This window comes from Apaloderma vittatum, unplaced genomic scaffold (genome assembly GCF_000703405.1).
Source record: "Apaloderma vittatum isolate BGI_N311 unplaced genomic scaffold, ASM70340v1 scaffold19875, whole genome shotgun sequence".
NCBI classification, from domain to species: Eukaryota; Metazoa; Chordata; class Aves; order Trogoniformes; family Trogonidae; genus Apaloderma; species Apaloderma vittatum.
Window position 1 is genome coordinate 59,590 of NW_009716853.1, and position 18,043 is coordinate 77,632.

General features: G+C 45.0%; 1 protein-coding gene across 1 annotated transcript in view; it reads right to left on the bottom strand.

The window, feature by feature from the left end:
- Positions 1–14,044, bottom strand: part of MAP2 (microtubule-associated protein 2) — a 71,533-nt gene extending 57,489 nt beyond the window's left edge. Inside the window, exon 1 of the mRNA XM_009869695.1 lies at positions 13,783–14,044. Within this exon, the coding sequence (XP_009867997.1) occupies positions 13,783–14,044 (262 nt within the window). The remainder of the gene's footprint in view (positions 1–13,782) is intronic.
- Positions 14,045–18,043: the final 3,999 nt, after the last annotated feature.

Sequence of the window (18,043 nt, forward strand, 5' to 3'; positions counted from 1 at the left end):
ATGGAAAGAACACAGGCAGAGAACAGCAAAAGAATTAGCGACGTGTGTGCTTGCAGAATTGGGAAAACAAAGCAATTTCAGTCAAAATGTGCCTGTCAAAATCCCCAGTGGGGTGCAGAGCAGTTTCCAAGGTAACCAGCACTAATTGTCGGCACAGTGGAATCAAGTCAACAACAAAAGCATAGAGCAACCTGCGCTGCTTAGTGAGGCAAAATATCCCAAATATATTCCTGCAGAAAGAAAAGACACAAAGTGGTTATTTGCTACCTCTGACAATTTGCAGAGAACAGCAAAAGAATTAGCGACGTGTGTGCTTGCAGAATTGGGAAAACAAAGCAATTTCAGTCAAAATGTGCCTGTCAAAATCCCCAGTGGGGTGCAGAGCAGTTTCCAAGGTAACCAGCACTAATTGTCGGCACAGTGGAATCAAGTCAACAACAAAAGCATAGAGCAACCTGCGCTGCTTAGTGAGGCAAAATATCCCAAACATATTCCTGCAGAAAGAAAAGACAAAGTGGTTATTTGCTACCTCTGACAATTTGAAAAGCAAACAGGACCTATGGATTTTTTCCCCGCCGGGTACTGTAATTGTGAGTGCAGCAGGACTACAAACCAAATAGCTATTCGATTTGTTTAGAGGCATTAGCCAAACCCCTAAGGACAGGTCCTGAATTCACAGTCAGCTCTCCTGTGAGCTGGTGGATGACTCTTGTTTCAGTCAAGACTGCTGAAACACTGTGAAGAAAAGACCTAGGCTTCGCCCAGTGACATTTCCGATGGAAAAAAAAAAAATACATATCTCAAACTTTAGCACTGGGATCGTGACAACTCTAAGCACTGCCTTTTGCACTTGGATTAGAAGAGAAATGCACAGCAGCAATCAAAGCAATATGAATAAGTTATATAAACCCCGAATAACGCCAACAGATTAGTGTTTGCGATTGAAGAAAAAAGCAGTAACACAGCTTTACAGAATTCAAATATTTGCTCTCAAATGGCTTTCGTAAGTGTAAATATTTTGCTCTAAGTAGGTCCTTGATCTGGATGTTGGCAACATCAACAGTAATTGGCAGGAGGTATGAAGGCAAATAATGGGAACATCAGCTTTTAAATTAAATGAAATCACAACACAATTGACAAGTATCATTTCCCTAATAAAGTCAACTTTAAGCTACTGTAGCATCAATGAGGACAGTGACAGATTCATTTAATCACCAGGATTTACCAGCTAACCAACTGAACAGGTCAGAAAAGGCTTCTGTTTTTGAGAGAAAAAAGAGCTTCATTTAATGCATTGAAACCCAAAGGTACGAACATTCAGACTAGCTTCTGAGAAAGATGGATTACAGCGACTATGTGAGAAGAGCCCATACAGGGGAGCTTCAGCTGGATACCTGACACAGCAGCTTCATACCCTGGTGCATCCCACAGCAAACAGCGTACGCCTCCATGTTTTGGGGGATTTCAGGTATTCAACAGCTCTTCCTACCTTCTCCTTAAACTCCAGATTGTAAATCTGAATCACTATTACCCAGCCCTTTAACATATCTGCTTTGTAACAGAGTAAATCTGGTGCAAAACTGGTGTCCTGGCTGCAGCTGGGCTGTGTCAAACTGTCTGTGCTCTGGCACAAACAGGGAGGCTGGAGAGTGGCTCGTCTGTGCAGCCCTGGCTGCTCCGCAGCATTCAGGGAAGCACCAGCCCAGGGCTTGGGCTGCCTGTCCTCAGACCACTTTCACACCTTCTGTGTGTTCCACTGCCTTGACTGCATTTTCTTGATGATCTTCAGCCCGAGAGTTGGACAGACAGTCCAAATCTCCAAGGCACTCAGGTGGCAAAATCCAAAGTGACTCTTGCTAGGAGCCGGGAGCAATTCAGGAGGTTCCAGTGAGCCCCCTCCTCCAGCTCCCCAACACCCCGGTGCATATTCATTAAGCAGAGGCCTCTGCCACGCTGTCTAGCAGCTGTAAAACAAAACACCAAGGGATCAGTCTCCACAGTTCCCACTCCCTCAAAATATGACTGTTAAAAAGGAGTCACACAAATGTCAGTACAATAAAGCAATGCTTTTAAAATGAGCCCTCATTACTGCAAATACTTGCTCCCTGTACATCCCCTGAGTCGCATCTTCTTAAGTCTCCTGCCTGGAACAAAATATTTACTACTGTCAGCATTTCCCAGCCAAGCCAGAGGTAGAAAAAAATAATTGCTTCTGTTTTGTCTGACGCAACGGCAACACAATTCACAGCTAACATGTGATACTGGAGCAGAGAACAGCAGAGCCTCTGACAGGGCAGCACAGAGAGGTCCCACTGCCTTTCCCAGGACTTAGTATCAGCTGAAAACATCGCTCACACATACGAAGCGGTTATATCTACCTTTAATTAAAACATGAACTCCTTAGGACTCATGCAGAAGACACCACTGTGGCTTCAAAATTAAAGAACCAGATATTTAATCCCTTGAGTGTGAGTAAATACACGTAGCAGGTAACTCACTTTAAAATCAATATTTGTTTTGAACTTCAGTACAAGCTAAGATTTTAAACAGACTTCTAAGAACCAACATAGAAGCAAAAGGAGCTTCAGCCACCTACAGCAGGAGGTGACATGCCCCTGAAAGTTCATTTTTAGCTCCTTTTGAGCTGATTTTAAATGCTTTATATAGTGTTTCCTGTGCTCCTTAAAGAAATATTAAAAAATCAAAGTATGCTATACAAAAAGCCTGCTGAATTTAAGTTTAAAATTAACATTAACCTGTACATGCATTGTGTGGATTTCTAGTCGTGTGTAGTCAGAAGGACCAAAGATCGTTCCATCAATGAAATAGAATTTTCGTTCATCCTGTCACAGGATATGGTAACACATAAAATGCAGCAATCTCGTGCCCTGTTCACCTCAGGGCTCATGCTGCCAGTCTAACCCTGTTTAACCAGCTACCTCTGCAATGCAGCAACAGCTGCCCAGCTAATCTCTGCCCAGCTCCACTTCCCAGCCGAGCCCTGTGCCTCCACCAAGCCAGATGTCTTTCTCCTGTCGACTGTGAGGAACGGATGTTGCGCACTTAGAAATGAGCGTGTGTGAGTGTTCCCAGAGATAGGCGGAACACAACAAGTCCTGTGTCACATATGTCCCATGGAGGTCTGGATGCAGATGGATTTTCAGAGCAGTTCCCAGCCCTGCTCAGCAGTTCTGCCATCTCTCCTCCTCTTCTGGCATTACCCCAGTCGAAAGGAGCCTCATCTCTGCTGGGTCACTGTCTCTGACCAGGACTCAGCCCTGACCGCTCACACAGCCGGCTCCCATCCACTGCCTGCTCATCCTTGGAGACTATTGGCCCACACCTCTGAGTGGACAAAGTGAATAGGAAAGAGAAATGTGCACTTAATCTTATAGAACGGAGGTGCAAGAGATGCACATAAAAGCCCTCAGTGCACCTCCTGAACTACCACACTTCTTTGTGACAGAACTCTCTGGGCACTTACAAGCTTACAAGCTTCTGTAGCCAGAGTGTTGGGCACATCTGGATGCTGTGGGGAGAGCTGAGACCAGGGTTTGGGTCACTGCAGCCACCAAGAGAGATTTGCATCCAGAGGCAGAGCTCTCAAATGTACTGGAAATGAGGAGCGGCTGTGGAAATTCAAGGTCACAGAGGAGCTATAGCGGATGGCTAGGATAAAGCTGGGAGTACACCAAGAGAACAAGAGGAAAAAAAAACCAACGCCAGAGGCAACCTAACCAAGAAAAGAGAGGAAAAGAAGGAAGAGCTGACAGAGCAATTGTTTAGAAGGACAATATATTCTAAAACAGAGAAAAAAAGGATGACAGTGAAAGGAAAAGAAAACAACTTGTGAACAAGAACCAAAATTGGTCAGGTCCCTTTACAGCTCACCACGAACCTGTGCAGGCTGCCTTGCCCTGGCTTTGGCACATACCCCGGCTTTGGGGTAAAAAGCAATAGTCACAGCAGAAGCCTCTTCCTTCTGTCGTATGTTGTGCAAGGCTATGGACGAAAACAGTTTTGGTACCTCAGCAAGACTGCCACATCTACACAGTGCTGGCAGCTGATACTTCTGCCCTTCTTTATTAACGTATCTGTCTCACCGGATGCAAGGGCTGCACGGATGGAGGACCAGAACATAAATTAGTTTTATCATAACTGCCACAGGCTACGTGGGTTGCTGGGAGCAGCATGGAATTGGTCATATATCACCATGAATTAGGCTCAAGAAAAAAATATAGGAAGAAAAAAGTGAAATATCTAGTGTTTAATTTCCCCTCGAAAACTATATAGTGCCTCCAAGCGAAACTGATTTCCACAAAGTATTCAATCTACCCAGTCCTGCCTGAAAATGACTCTCTGAGAAGCAGCTAACAGGTTTTCCTGCCTTGGAGATAACAATACCTCACAGTTATTTTCCATATACTGCATACAACTAAAATTAAAGTTTTGACCAGGTATTTTCCACACACAGGAGGACTCACTCACATGATCTAATATATATGGCTGGGATGCCTTGAGTTTCCTGCACTTCTTGCATGTCATGAGGAATGCCTCAGCAGTAACAAAACCACCCAAAACAACCAAGACTGCATTTCTAAACCATTACCTCAGAATGGGTTTTCCAAGCACCCCTGAGTCCATGCTGCTGTTGGTCTGTGAAACAGCACAGAGAAATGTAAATGTTTTGCTCAGCATCTCTCAAGGATCACATGACAGAGTCAAAACCAGCACATAGCCCCCTCGCTTTGAGTCTTGACTTTGAACTTCCACATCAACCTTTCCACATTTGGTATGGACAGGCACCAGATCATCAGTGTCATCTGCCAGCTAATGCCAGCCACTTTACGCTGATGTCCCATGCCTTCAGCTGGTAAAGGCAAGCAAACCTGTATTAATGAGCATTATACAGATTTAATTTAAAGTTAGCAGTTAATCTAGCAGTAGCAACTCCACAAAATGGAAAAAACCCAAACCAAATCACCAATGCACGCTAGGCTTTGCTGTCCTTACTCAGGATATAAATATAGCACAAGAAGAGATGATTTTTTCCTCTATATCCTAATGCCACAGACTAAAACAGCAGGGAAGACAAAGACAGGGAGTTTGTCCCTAGCTTCCTTATAATCTTTCCTTTGAGTTCCTCACTCAAAACCTAGATGGGGTTTGCTTTCCAGTTTTAATACAGAATAGCTCTTTAGAGTTAATCAAACCCAAGAAATTTACATATATATCTCTATATCTGTTTCTCTCACATGTGTTTGGCACTGTAAATATGCCCTAAAGTAGTATTTCCATTTAATTTTCATTAAAGTCATGCCTCAGTGAGGGCAGCAATCTGAGGTCTCCATTGCAAACTGCTCCCAGTCTCTCTCCCCATGTACCCTGTCTCCCTTAACCTTGAGAAGTAAATGCTAGAGGAAAAGGGGAAAAAAAAAATCCTGCTTTCCTTTGTCAGACACCCTGGCTGTGGCTCAGAGAGGCTGTGCACTCCTGAATGCTAAATGAGCTCCCAGGCTACATACTTTCTCTCAGTGGAGCTTAAAAAGAGATCTCACTCTGCACAGGGATGTGTTGGCATGGCAACATGGAGAAAAGAAATCAGCAACGCCCAGCACTTCTTCACAGGAGCCACAGACTGTTTGTGTGACTCATTTTTGTAAGTGATCTGATAGTACCTACCTCTTCTCCGCCAAGGGTTAAACTCATGCCCAGCTGCATGGGGAAAGGCAGATGCCTACCCATGTCCATCCACATCCTGGGAGGACCTGCCTCCATCAGATGCACCTGGAGATAGCGGGGAGCTGTGTCAAGCTATGGTTAGTCAGGGCTGGAAAGCGCACCAAGCCATCCATGATTGGGAAAGGGAAGGAAGTGATTTGCGAAGGGGGGGGCTGAAGGGGTTAATGACCACGGCTCTGGGCTCTTTTGCTCCATAGCCTGAGATCCTGAATACTGGCAATTGCCTGTGGACTGGGTGAAGGGCCAGGAAATGAGACAGGCAATGCCCACCAGCCTGTCCCAGGCTGTCACCTAAGAACCTCCTGCTTCCCGTTCAAGGTGACTTTGTAGAAGTTGCCACTTAAGCTCTGCACAAAACAACAGCATCTCTGTGTCTGTAAAACAAGGCTCTGCTGTTTGGTAATGAACCTTCCTCCAAATCTTCCTGCCCTCAGATCAAAACTGGAATGGAAAATGACATGCTGGCACACTCCCCAGTGATACCACCTTCCAGTTGCAAACACAAAGACCACTGCTCATTGCCAAATATTGCCCAGCGCCTCTCCACATCCTTCATGCTGCCATCCTGGGGATGGAGACCATGACAGCTTCTCTTCAGACAGGACAAGGAAGAGAGGCAGCACATAGCCCTGCACAGGGCCATGTCACCTGCCCGTGGCTCTGCTGCAGCCCTCCTGGGTGACCTGGGGTAGGTCTCTTCACACCTGTCTGTCTTCTCTTTTGGCTTTTACAAGACTTACTCACTTTACAAAATTCATAAATGCTGTACGCTGAAAAGGACTCCAGCATAACAAGCCATAATTTAGAAGGTGGCCTCTGGACACAAGTACCTCACCAGTCACTCAGCTAACACCAGTGATGGAAGGTCAAGATCTGGCCCACAGAAACATCAAAGTCTGCATTTAAAATGGCCACCAGAGCAGGCAGCCAGCACTTGTATGGATGGTGGGGAGGAAGGGCAGAGATGAACAGACAAAGGACAAATTTTTGTCCACAAAAAACGGGACACGAAAGCAAACATTTAACTCCCAGGATGTGTTCTGTATTTGATGGGATATTCATTGTTCAGCAGCAATAGCTATCCTGGTTACAGCAGCCCCCTCAAGAATGGCTGCAGACATTTTCAAAAGGCAACTTTGATAAACACAGCTCATGGCGTACAGTCTGAATTACCAGAGTGGTTGGAACAACATGTTATGAAAGATATTTCCTCCATGTTCCAGCCTTGTTGCATCTCTGAGGTTGCTATCGATTACATTTTCTGGGAACACTGACGGCACCAAGTGAGCGCTGGTTGCCAAGCCAACACACTCACAGGCATTGCACTCTTACTCCTTAAGGAAGCACAGCTGCTTATGCAATTCCCTTTTACGATGCTCATACCATAACAAGAAAACACCAAAGTGAATCAAAACACCAACAAGGAGCTCAACGAAAATGATTGATCGATGCCTCCTCTTTGCCAAATTCAACACAGATGTGGCACAATGCAACAGTTGACCCTAATGGTGTCACTGCACCTAGTTAGAGACATGGTTTTCAAAAGTGAATCTGAACCACACACTGATGTTTTCAAAAGAACTTCAGGGATTATAGAGACTGAGGGCTGAACTTCTCTGGGCGTCTGACTCCCAGCCATGTGAGCCAAGGGCACTTGCACACTGGGTTATCTCACCTCACTCCCTTTCAAGCATTTGCATGCTTGCACTGCCCAAAATTGTGCCAGATCCTCCCGCTCCTACCAATACATTTCAATCACTGATTGAGGTGGGAGAGCAGAGCCAGCACCTCAGGGAGGTTACAGTTGGACAAAATGGAGTTTAGTGACCAAATGGATTTAGTGACCAATAGCGCCAGCCACAGAAAAACCTGCAGAGATTGGTCTCTACAGTAGTTACTAAATATTTAAGAGTCGGGGAGAAGATAGCTAGGGGTAGCTAACGCATGGGAAAAGATGGAATTTCTGTGGCTTTGTTCCTGGTCTTATGCAGCAGAATAACAACATGACCTCTACTGCAAGCTTAACAGAGGATGGTAAAAAAACCATTTTGTACAAGTGCTCTAAAGAGGCTCTGCTGCCTCTAGCAATATAATTTGAACATGACTAAAATATTCTAACAATGTGTCCCAGAAAATGACACTTGTATTACTCTTGACACAGAGAAAAAAGAGTTTCAGAAGTCTGTTATGTTTGCCTGTATCTAAACTGGCAAAGATGATGGTGCACAGTAATTACTAATCACATTTCTTGGGCAAAGGGAGGGAGATCAAAATGCCTAATTAACAGCTTCTTTCCTGTGGGAGCCATCAATGACATGGTAAGATGTATTCTTCTAGCTTTGTAAAATAAACAACTGAAATGGGACAAACATAGCAATTGTATTAATCTTTGAATGTCATTGATTTTGTATCCTTCCATGCATTTTGTGTTGTTCAGACCTGCAGCTTGCTGGAAATGCACATCTGACAGCAAGGCTGGGAGATTCCTTTGGGGAGCAGACATTCAAGAGCTTCTGCACAAAGGCCTATTTCTATGTTTACTGGCAGTGCCATCTTAGTATTAGCACTTGTATGGCAACAGAGAGAGAAAGAGAAAGACACACACAGAAAAAGAAGATTAAATGAGAAGTCACTAGAGGAGGAAAAACCATTAACATGCCATGGGACCAAGCGGTGACTCAGTGCAGTTTCAGCCTGGACAGCTGTGTTTACTGACCCCACACAGAGCTGCAATCCTGACCCTGCACAACCTGCCAGTGCAGCTCCAGTCTCACCCCACACAGGCTGAGGACCCTGAAGGGTCATGGTGATTTTCTAACAGTGCAGTGGTGGTGAAGGCCATGAACAGGATCTCCTTTACCTGGAGACTGGCTACTATAAGGCAAGGTTACGGAAGACGATGCCAGGTGGCTGAAACAACTACAATCCCTGACTTCAACATGTTTTTAGTTTGGTTTTGTGGGGTTTTTTTGCTTAGGAAACCTAAAGGGACTCCCCAACTCTGCTCTAGCATTTACTGGTTATGCCAGGGCAGTCTTTCAGGCTGAAGTTCCCTGCGGCTTATTTAAATTTGCTTACTTAAAGAGTAGCTGGTCAGAAGAATAGATTTGTTGCCCATTTAGGCTGGCTGAACAAAGCCTAAAGCAAAAGGCTGAATTAGGATAAATTTCATTTAAGGCTGTAATGTCACTTGCCCCTTCTCACTTTTTTCCTCCGTTGTGTCCTGCAGACTGTTCTATTTCTGCTGTCTGAACGCCTTCCTCTCTGGGGGCAATATCTGCTGTCATGCAAAAGCTGTGTTGGCTCAAGATGAACAGATAAAATTGAACCTCCCTCTACTGTCCTTACTTCATCTCCAATTCTTCCTTCTTTCCCTGCCACTTCTCGTCTCCGCTTTGCTCCCTCACAGCTTTCATCTCACCAGCTCTCTGCCCTTCACCTCTCGTAGCTCTCCTGCTGCTGGGTCTGCTCTCCCACCATTCCTCAGCACCTCACTCCTCCTTCAGCTCAGAACTGGCACTTTTTCATTCCTCTTCACAGATCGAGGGCTCCCCCCTCTTTCTGTTCCACTTACAGCCTAATACATACTAGTCTCTGAGTCCCAGCAGCCACTAAAAATCCTGGCCTCTCTCATTTATCTGTCATGGTCTCCCTCTCACGCACCTTTTCTGTGACTCAGGGGCTCTGAAAAACAAGGCAGGAGCACTCAACCTGTGGTCAGTCCTCTGTGCTATGTCAGAAAGTCTGCTGCAATTTTCCGGCAGTCTCTTTGCGTCTCACATGGCTCGGTTACCCCACCAATTAATGAAAAGCTCTGTTTGTCACACCGGCAGGATGTGTTACTGTCCCTAACATTGACTGACACCAGGACAGAGCCACTGTCCTGAGGCTCTGGTAATAGGATTTCAAGAAATGCTGTCCCTTCATCTGTCAAAAAAGTAATTCATCAGGTAACTGTGTGGGCAATCCAACCCCCTCCAATTATGAGCCCGAATTTGTCATATAATGAAGCAAGCACTCAATCAGCTGAGTCACTGTACATAAAGATATATTACAGAAGATGCTTCACAATGCATCTAACGACTTTTACCCCTAACTATATAAATTTGACAGATTAGTCATTATATGACTGAAAAGAAAAATAAATGTAGTTTGAGTGTAAAAAATCTAACCTCTGCAGCTTGATATTCCTTGCAAGTCAAATACGCTGGATTGTGTTGAATTGCTGGTTCCCAGAAAATGCTGCAACAGATCTGTACTGGTCCTCAGCACTTCCTCCCAGTTAGTTGACCACGACTTTTCAGTAAGCAAAGAGACGGCTGCCACTCTCGCATTTCATTATCAGTTGAACACATCCTTTGCTCTAATGGGGTCCAATCCAAAGCTCTCCACATCAGCCCGCTTGAGAGCAAGTTTCTGAAGATTACTGTATCACGTCTCCTTTGCAGCACATGTCTCACATGATGTGAAAATGTTTGGCTTGACAGGAACTACAGATATTATCCTCCCCTCTTAGTACTTCAAAATCCTCACTAAAGACACTGTGTGCGTGTATGTGTGTACAGGTGAGAAAGGACATGGGCAGGCATGAAACTCAGTGGATCTCAGGCTGTGGGGTGCTGCAGACCACCCGAAAGGCAAGGTGCCTTCAGGAAATCCTCGGGAGCAGTGTGAGACTTGTGGCTGGCAGGGGCACAGGGCTGAGGACAGAGTTGGGCTGAGCTGGTCTGCCCGGGGCAGCCCAAATATATATATGTACGTATTTGTGTATATATATACAAATATATAAAAAAAGCAACAGCTGCATTACCACCTTTATATCAGATAACTAACAGCTTCCTATGCCCTATACCAAAACCCTGGCCTATTCTCTCGCACATATTTGCCCGTGACTTCAGTGGGTGCTGGATCAGGCCCTGAGGCTGCCCTGTCCACAGCACTGTGCACTCTCCCACGTTCCCATCGGTCCGTTTGAAAGGAGGGCATTGATGAGTCTCCATAATGCAGCCATTACCAGCATGATACTGAGACAGATCAATCAAAGGCAACACAACAGCCAGATTCAGAGGATTCCAAAATTGAGGTCAGACTCAATAACTCTTAGACAGATGCCAAGAGAGAGAGACACACATATATACAGGAAGGCAAATTTTAACTCTGCAAACCTAAAAATGTCACTTGCAGTGATGGATTGGATGTGTTTTTGGCAAGAACTGTTTTTTCCTCCCCCCTTACCACCCCTCGCCTCTGCATCAGTGTTGGCATAAGGTGCCTGTGTGCTGGTGGCCTGACTCTAACCTTCCTATTAACACGCAGCCCTCGGATTTTACGGCACCAGCCCTGCAAACGGGTGCCCTAATGCTTTGCTGTGCCCCGAAGGGACTATGACACTGCTGCAGGGTATCTCTCCCTACGAGAGGCCCATCTCATGGCTAAACCGCAGCTCCTGGGTCAGTCAGGTGCTGGAGAACTTCCTTAGGTGAAAAGCCTAAAAATGTAACTGAACTCTCATCAGCAGGCAACAGGCAGCTGCCTGGGAAATGCCCTGTTCATACTAGTGCTCTGCTGTGGAAGAGCTGGCTGTTGCCATTTCTGGGGATTTATGGACTTCAATATGAAGGCTGAGAAGACAGAGATTTTCCTAGGTTATAGTGCTAGACTCGTACCAGGAAAAATAAAATCCCTGTAAATCCATCCAGTCCACAGTTTGGCTTCATTATCTCAGTCGACGTTGGCTTCCTGTGCATTTTCTCCTCAGCTGTTTGGAGTCAGTAAGCTACTAGAAATGATTACATGATTCACATTATTGGTAATTATGTGTATTAGAGTTGCATTTAAAAACCCTACCTGACACAACACTCCACTGCAGTTAAAATTTACAAACACAGCAAAGATGACTGAAGTTCATGGTGAATGGCAATCCTGATTTCAAGAACAAATTCTGAATCAAACACCAAAAATCCACCTCTACGTTTCTGCTTCACAATACATTAAGTATATTGATCTAGTAAATACTAGTGTAAAATGGTAACACGCACCTCAGTCCCTTTCTATAACTACAGTGAGTGAGTCGCCAGCACGCTTCTCCTTCAAAAAGAGGAGAACAATTAAAAATATATCTTAAGTATCCTAAGATACTTTATGGTGCATTAATTAAATATAGGCTTAGCCAGTGTGTGAATGTGTAGTGCAGAACTTTCCAGTGAGCTAGGAATTCACGCAGGAAGTTTCAGGGACTTTTCTGGTGTTCAAGGACAAAGATGTCATGAGATATGCTATATTAAGACTCCCAAACAAAACCTGTGTGTAACAACAGTAAGTCACCACACCAGAGATCTTGCAATCTAAGCAGACAGTGAGAAAAGAGCAGGGGAGGAGGAATTGAGGCCACAACGTGGTGACTGAAGTGAATTTCACCCAGATTCAGAGTAGTCTTGCTCCCTCTACGCATGTGTGCCCCCAGTCCTGCTACATGCCCTAGATCACACTGCCTCATTTTTTTCTTGTTCTGCTATTTAAGCCCTCCCCTCAAAAAGCAGTACGAAAATATACTGCTACAATGCCTGCTGACAGGCAGCGGTGAGTTCCTGCTTCCTTTCACCTGTTAGCTGCAAACTCCTCAATTAAATATTCAGATCTCTCTAAGACTCTGATCACCACTCAGAACCTGAGCTTGAGAGAGCCTGAGAAAAGCACTTCTTTCTATCCTTTCTAAGAAGAGGAGATTCTGTAAAGTTATTGCCACTTCTCCATGTGTACGGGTGGGGCTTGTGCATGATCATGTGAAAAATCTGTTGCAAAGATGACAAACACACTCATTCTCTCCCTGGCCCACATCAACCCCTAACAACTGCAGCACCTTACCTCTGTGATTCCTGCATACCTGCTCCTGTTTATTTGCCAACTAAGCGCAGCACAAAGTTCGGTTACAAGTAAGAGACAAGCCCTTGTTATCGTTCCCCCAAACAATCATCAGCAGTATGCTCACCTGAATGATTACACAAGATTTCTTTTACCTTCGGCTTTCAAATTTTTGCTAACTGCAAGAAGAGACTCTTATTTACTTTTAGCAGAGAGATCCATTTCCAGTACCATTGCTTATGAAATCACTGCATGGTCCAAGAGCCTTAAAATTCTCCAGCTGCTGAGAAATTATGGATAGCATCTCCAAATGCTGTCAACAGCCAACAAACATTGCAAAGAGAGATTTTTTTAGCATGCATGGATGGATGCATCAAGGGCAGTTGTGTCTGTACAAGAGAAATTTCTCTTGCACTGTGCATTTGGGGTTTAAAGTGGGAACTCTGCACAGAAAGAATTAGCATTTGCTTCTAAAACAGGAGACTTGCCTTGCGTATTTCATTTTGACACAGTCACACTTTCTTCTTTCTTTCCCACCCCTCAAGTAACAAGCTGAATCCTAAAATCCTAACATAGTTTACAAATAGATGAAGTCCCAGTGAGTATCCAGTGAAATATGCCTGGGCAAGGGCGAAGAAATGCTGTTGCTGAATTGTGGTATTCTTGGTCAGATTGAACACCACGTTATTCTGCAAATAGCTGGTAGTTTCAAGAAGGTGTTGTTACTTGTGAGCAATAACAGGAGAACCCATCCTTCATATACACACAAAGGCATGCATGAGCAACATGAGCTATCCGTGCACAACAGCCGAGTGGTTTCCACCTCCTTCCCAGTTCAGAGTGGCTGAGCAGCTGCTCTACACCAGCCTGTTCACTTCTCCCCAGCGAGATGACCCCGACCCATCTATCAAGATGCACTAAGACACTGTCATGCCTTTCCTGAAGTCTTCTCAGAGCATTGCCCAGGATGCTGGGAAAGGATGTAAGCTATGCAAACTTAGATGAAAAGGCAGCCCTTGCTGTGAAGAGCTGATGCCCTTCTAAGGCACATGCTCCCTCACATCAGCTCTCTCTTGCCCCAGGGCACACTTGGCTCCAGCTGACATCTCCCCATGGAGAAACACTATTCCATGGCCTGCAGAGCTATGTGTTTCATGGCAGGGCCCTGAGGTGTATTACCTGCGGTCTCCCTGTCCCCTGCTGACAGCTCTCCATTGATCCCGTTCTCTTTGGTCCGAGCGTACGTCCCTGGCTGCTCGTGGCCGCCCAGCCCCGACTCCTCGTCCTCTCGGTAGGGAAATCCATTGGCACTTCTGACCAGTCCTGCACTCGCGCTGCCCTGTTCCTTAATTTCAGGTGAATGTGGGTGTGAAGAAGTCTCTGTTAGCTGACCCGAAGTCCAGTGCGGTGCTTTGGCTTCTTCTCTCCTATCCTCCGCCATGGCTCCTTGCCTTCACTGCTTGGCCTGTAACGACATTAGCAGGAGAGATCAGCTCCGAGTGGGTGACCGTGCCCCTCACTGTCAGGCAGCGACCAGATGCAGCACAGGCATGTTACCTGCAGTGCTGCCAGGGAAACGTGCATCTGACAGGTGAGAGAGGGTTTAAACGCAGAAGTGTCTGCTTCTCCTTCCTGAGTATGAGCAAAGTGCTTTAAAATCAGAACAAACAGCAAGCAGTAAGCAAGCAGTAAGCAGTAAGTCAAGTCCTCCTTGACTCTCATACGCCTTGCAATTACTAGCAACATGTTTTTGAGCGCTGCCCTTTTGTTCATCTGATTTTAACTCGTTAATTACAGTTAAATGTTGACTCACTTAATGAGAAGTGAACTAGTCATCATAATGCAATGACACCTTCCAGGGGTGATAAAAGGGAAGAATGCCACAGCTGCTAAAAGAGGTGAAGCTGCTATTGCAATTTTCTTTGCAGTTGAAAATTGCCGCTGCTCTTCGGGCACAGACAGCAGGGCAATCCGTCCTTTGCAGCACGTGCAATCTGCTGCTAGCCATGACAGAAACCACGTCTGAGAACACTCAACGGGTTCCTGAACATATGTGCTATTTAACCCTGTTTATACACCCTCTTACTTGCTGTTTCATGAACGTTCACACTCATTCCCTTTTGTCCAAAACAGCCTGTGGGGAACAGCTGTTTCCCACACAAGCATTTGCATTCTCTTATGACTATTAGTATTTATACATAAACAAACCCAATCATTATTTGCTACTTCACACATTATTTCACTCCTGTTAATTAGCTCTCATTTGTCCAAGCCAGGAAAAAAAGTCACTGCAAAAGCTATAGGCTTTGACTACTCCTCACAGAAAAATGTAGTAGTAGCTCCTCAGTATTTAAGCCTAGGAAGATAACATAACATAATCTGTGTTTTGACAGCAAGATAACCTCTGAGGGGGGGGGAAGAAAGGCTTGGCTTGAGCTAGCTACTTCCAAGTGAAAACCAGCAGGCCTTTTCTAAAAGCACTTGCCACCTTTTGTTCACTGGGAGAAAAAAATCCAAACCACCAACTAAAAGATATCAGCTGAATACAGTCAACCAGCACGTATCACAGAGGCTGAGCAGTCTAGAAAAGAAGGCACAAAACTGGGCGGTGCATATACTCTGCAGATATTTAACAAAAACCAGCCAAAACAGAAAAACTCCACTAGTTTCCACAGAGTCAGATCAGTTTCCAGAAACCTCTAAACATGAGAAAAAACTTGTTATTTGTGAGATAATCATTCACAATTGGTAATTCAATCCCTTTCAGACTGGATATTATTGTTTAATAATAGCAGCTTTCAAAGATACTTTAAAAATCACAGTGAAACATGAAAAATTTATTTAACTCACAATAAATATGTGACTCAAACTGTAGTTCCATGCTAAAAAGTACCAATAACTCTTTTGCCCCCTGGTGAAACCATGGTGTTTTGGGAAGCACAGCTCCATCTGCTCTTTTCCTGACCCAGCACCATTCCCTGGGGATAACCAGTTGTGTGAAGGCTGCGGGAGTAGGTGAAACTTCAAATGCAGTGTTTCCTCTGAGCTGTAATGAAAATGACGGGCTGAGCAGTATCACAAAGCTCAGTGTCACTGAGACATGCCTCAATCAACCACACAACCAGTAAACACGCTCCGTATCTCTTTGCCTTCCCTGCCTCCTTTACCCTGATGGCAGACTCATGGGTGAGCCACTCTGCACATACAGCAAGAGCCTTAATGAAGCCATTTCAACCCATACCAGAAATGCTGACTGAGTAATTACAAAGGAGAGACCAAGGTGGGCAAAGACCATCTCCTATGTACCAAAGAGATGACCCTCAGCCTCTAGGTCTGTTTTCTGATCAGGGCCTTTCCAAAACACAAGGCCATGGGACAAACATCTCTGTCCACACAGGAACGAGTAGCACACATCCAAAGCTACCAACACTCAGGGTCCAAGGACAGAACAGAGTCCGAGAAAGCTCAGATTAAAAAAAAACAAATGAAAACAAAACAAAAACCCCCAAAAGGCAAAAAAAAAGAAAAGCAAAAAAAACCCCAACCAAACAAAAAAACCCTAAACCCTAACTCAAGGCCTTCCCCACCAATCCAATGCCCTTTGAACACGCTGGGCAACTTTGGATTCAATTTTAGGGGGCCGGTTAGCTCAGTCAGTTGAGCACAGCGCTAACAACGCTAAGGCTGGGGGTTCGATTCCCGTTCGGTCCCCATGTGTTGCTTGATCTAGTTGAGAGGCGACGTCCCTGGTGGCAGGGAGGCTGGATTAAAATGATCTCTAAGGTCCCTTCCAGCTTAGGCCATTCTATGAAATGATAGTGAGCCTCAGGAGCAGTAGGAACCTGCTCATCAGCTTCGGCCATTCAGCCCCTGGGTCACCCATGAGAGGAACCCAGAGCCTCGGCAGGGGGAGGGAGGGTTACACAAGACCAGAGCGTGGGGAATGTGGTACTGAAAATCACTGGGATGAACTATATCGCATCAGTGTAGTTTGGAGACTATTATCCCTGAAGTGCCCTTCCCCATTCCAGGCAGACACTCCCTGCTTCACTTGAAGCTCTTGAGGAAGGATATTCACATCCTTACAATGGACTGTGTCACAGAAGTCCTCTGTGAAAGTAACAGAAGTGCTTTTATCTTTAAAAATAAATACAGTGGGCAGGCTTCAATGAGAGCTATGTGTATCTGGAGGCAGAATTTGGCTCAGTATTTATAATAGATGGTTACAGAGTGAAACATGGATGAATTCATTCTTGCTTCTCTGTTATTCATCAAGTGCTCTCAGAGTTTATAATGGTAGTAGAAACACAGAGAGTGAGTCACACAATGCATCTTTGTACTCAGCAATTTAGCAATGACTATCTGCTGTACGGGGTGATTCATCCACAGCTCAGGTTCAAATCCAGAATACACAGGTGTGCTTTCTGCCATCAGGTTAGCTGTTTTTCTGTCATTTCATTAGCATACCATGGAATTAAATTAATCAGCTAATTTAAATATTGACACAGAAATACCAAGAGTGGACAAATATTTTGGCAGAATTTAAATAACATTAGGTACATAAAGAAAACTGGAATAGCTTGGACAATCTAGGGAAACACTTCAGGGAAGCAAAAAGTTCCTCTTTCCACCATGATTTCCTTATTCTTTGCATAAACAGCAATGAGGGCTTTAAAAAAATACCAGAAAAGAAGTCACAGCCAGTCCTCTAAAAAGTCATGTTTTCTTAGTTAAAAATTAATTTGAGTATTTATAAGCCTTTCTTTCCTACCCATTAGAGCAGGACACCATTATCGGAGAATATGTAGCAGTAATCTTACTAATATGTTCTCACTCTTTTTCTCCTCCACCAGCTGAAGTTAGTGGCAGTGAGAGGGTGACCGAGGCAAGGGCGGAGGTGTTCGAGGGCTGTATCAGCCTTGGCTGCACCAACGCTTTGGCAAAGCCAAAGCCATCATGGTGACACCACGTCAGTATGCCACAGGGCACAAGTACAAGCTTGTGTGAGCTGCACAGCTTGGGATTGTGGAAGCACTCCTCCCTCAGTGTGTTCCTCACCTTGAAGTCTGATCAAAGCCAGCTGTGCAAAATCGACGTATGAGAGCAGAAGGATCTTGCAGGTGTTGTTCAGCACCACAGACCACATCAGTGATACTGACACACTTCTGGGTCCCTCCCCAAAAGGCTTTCCTTGTCCAGATTGACATGGAAGATGCTGCTGAGACCCTGGCCACTCCCTGTCCGCAGAGACCATGCTCCACCAGCAGCTGCCAGCAGTAATGGAATAGCAGTGAAGAGACACTTCACAGACCTTAAATCTTTGTCTCTGTAACTCAGGCAGTACACCAGGAATGGCATTATGGATCTGAACTGGACATTCTGCCTTCTAAACGAATAACTTCTAACAGAAGTGATGGCAAAAAATTCCCCCATCCTTTTC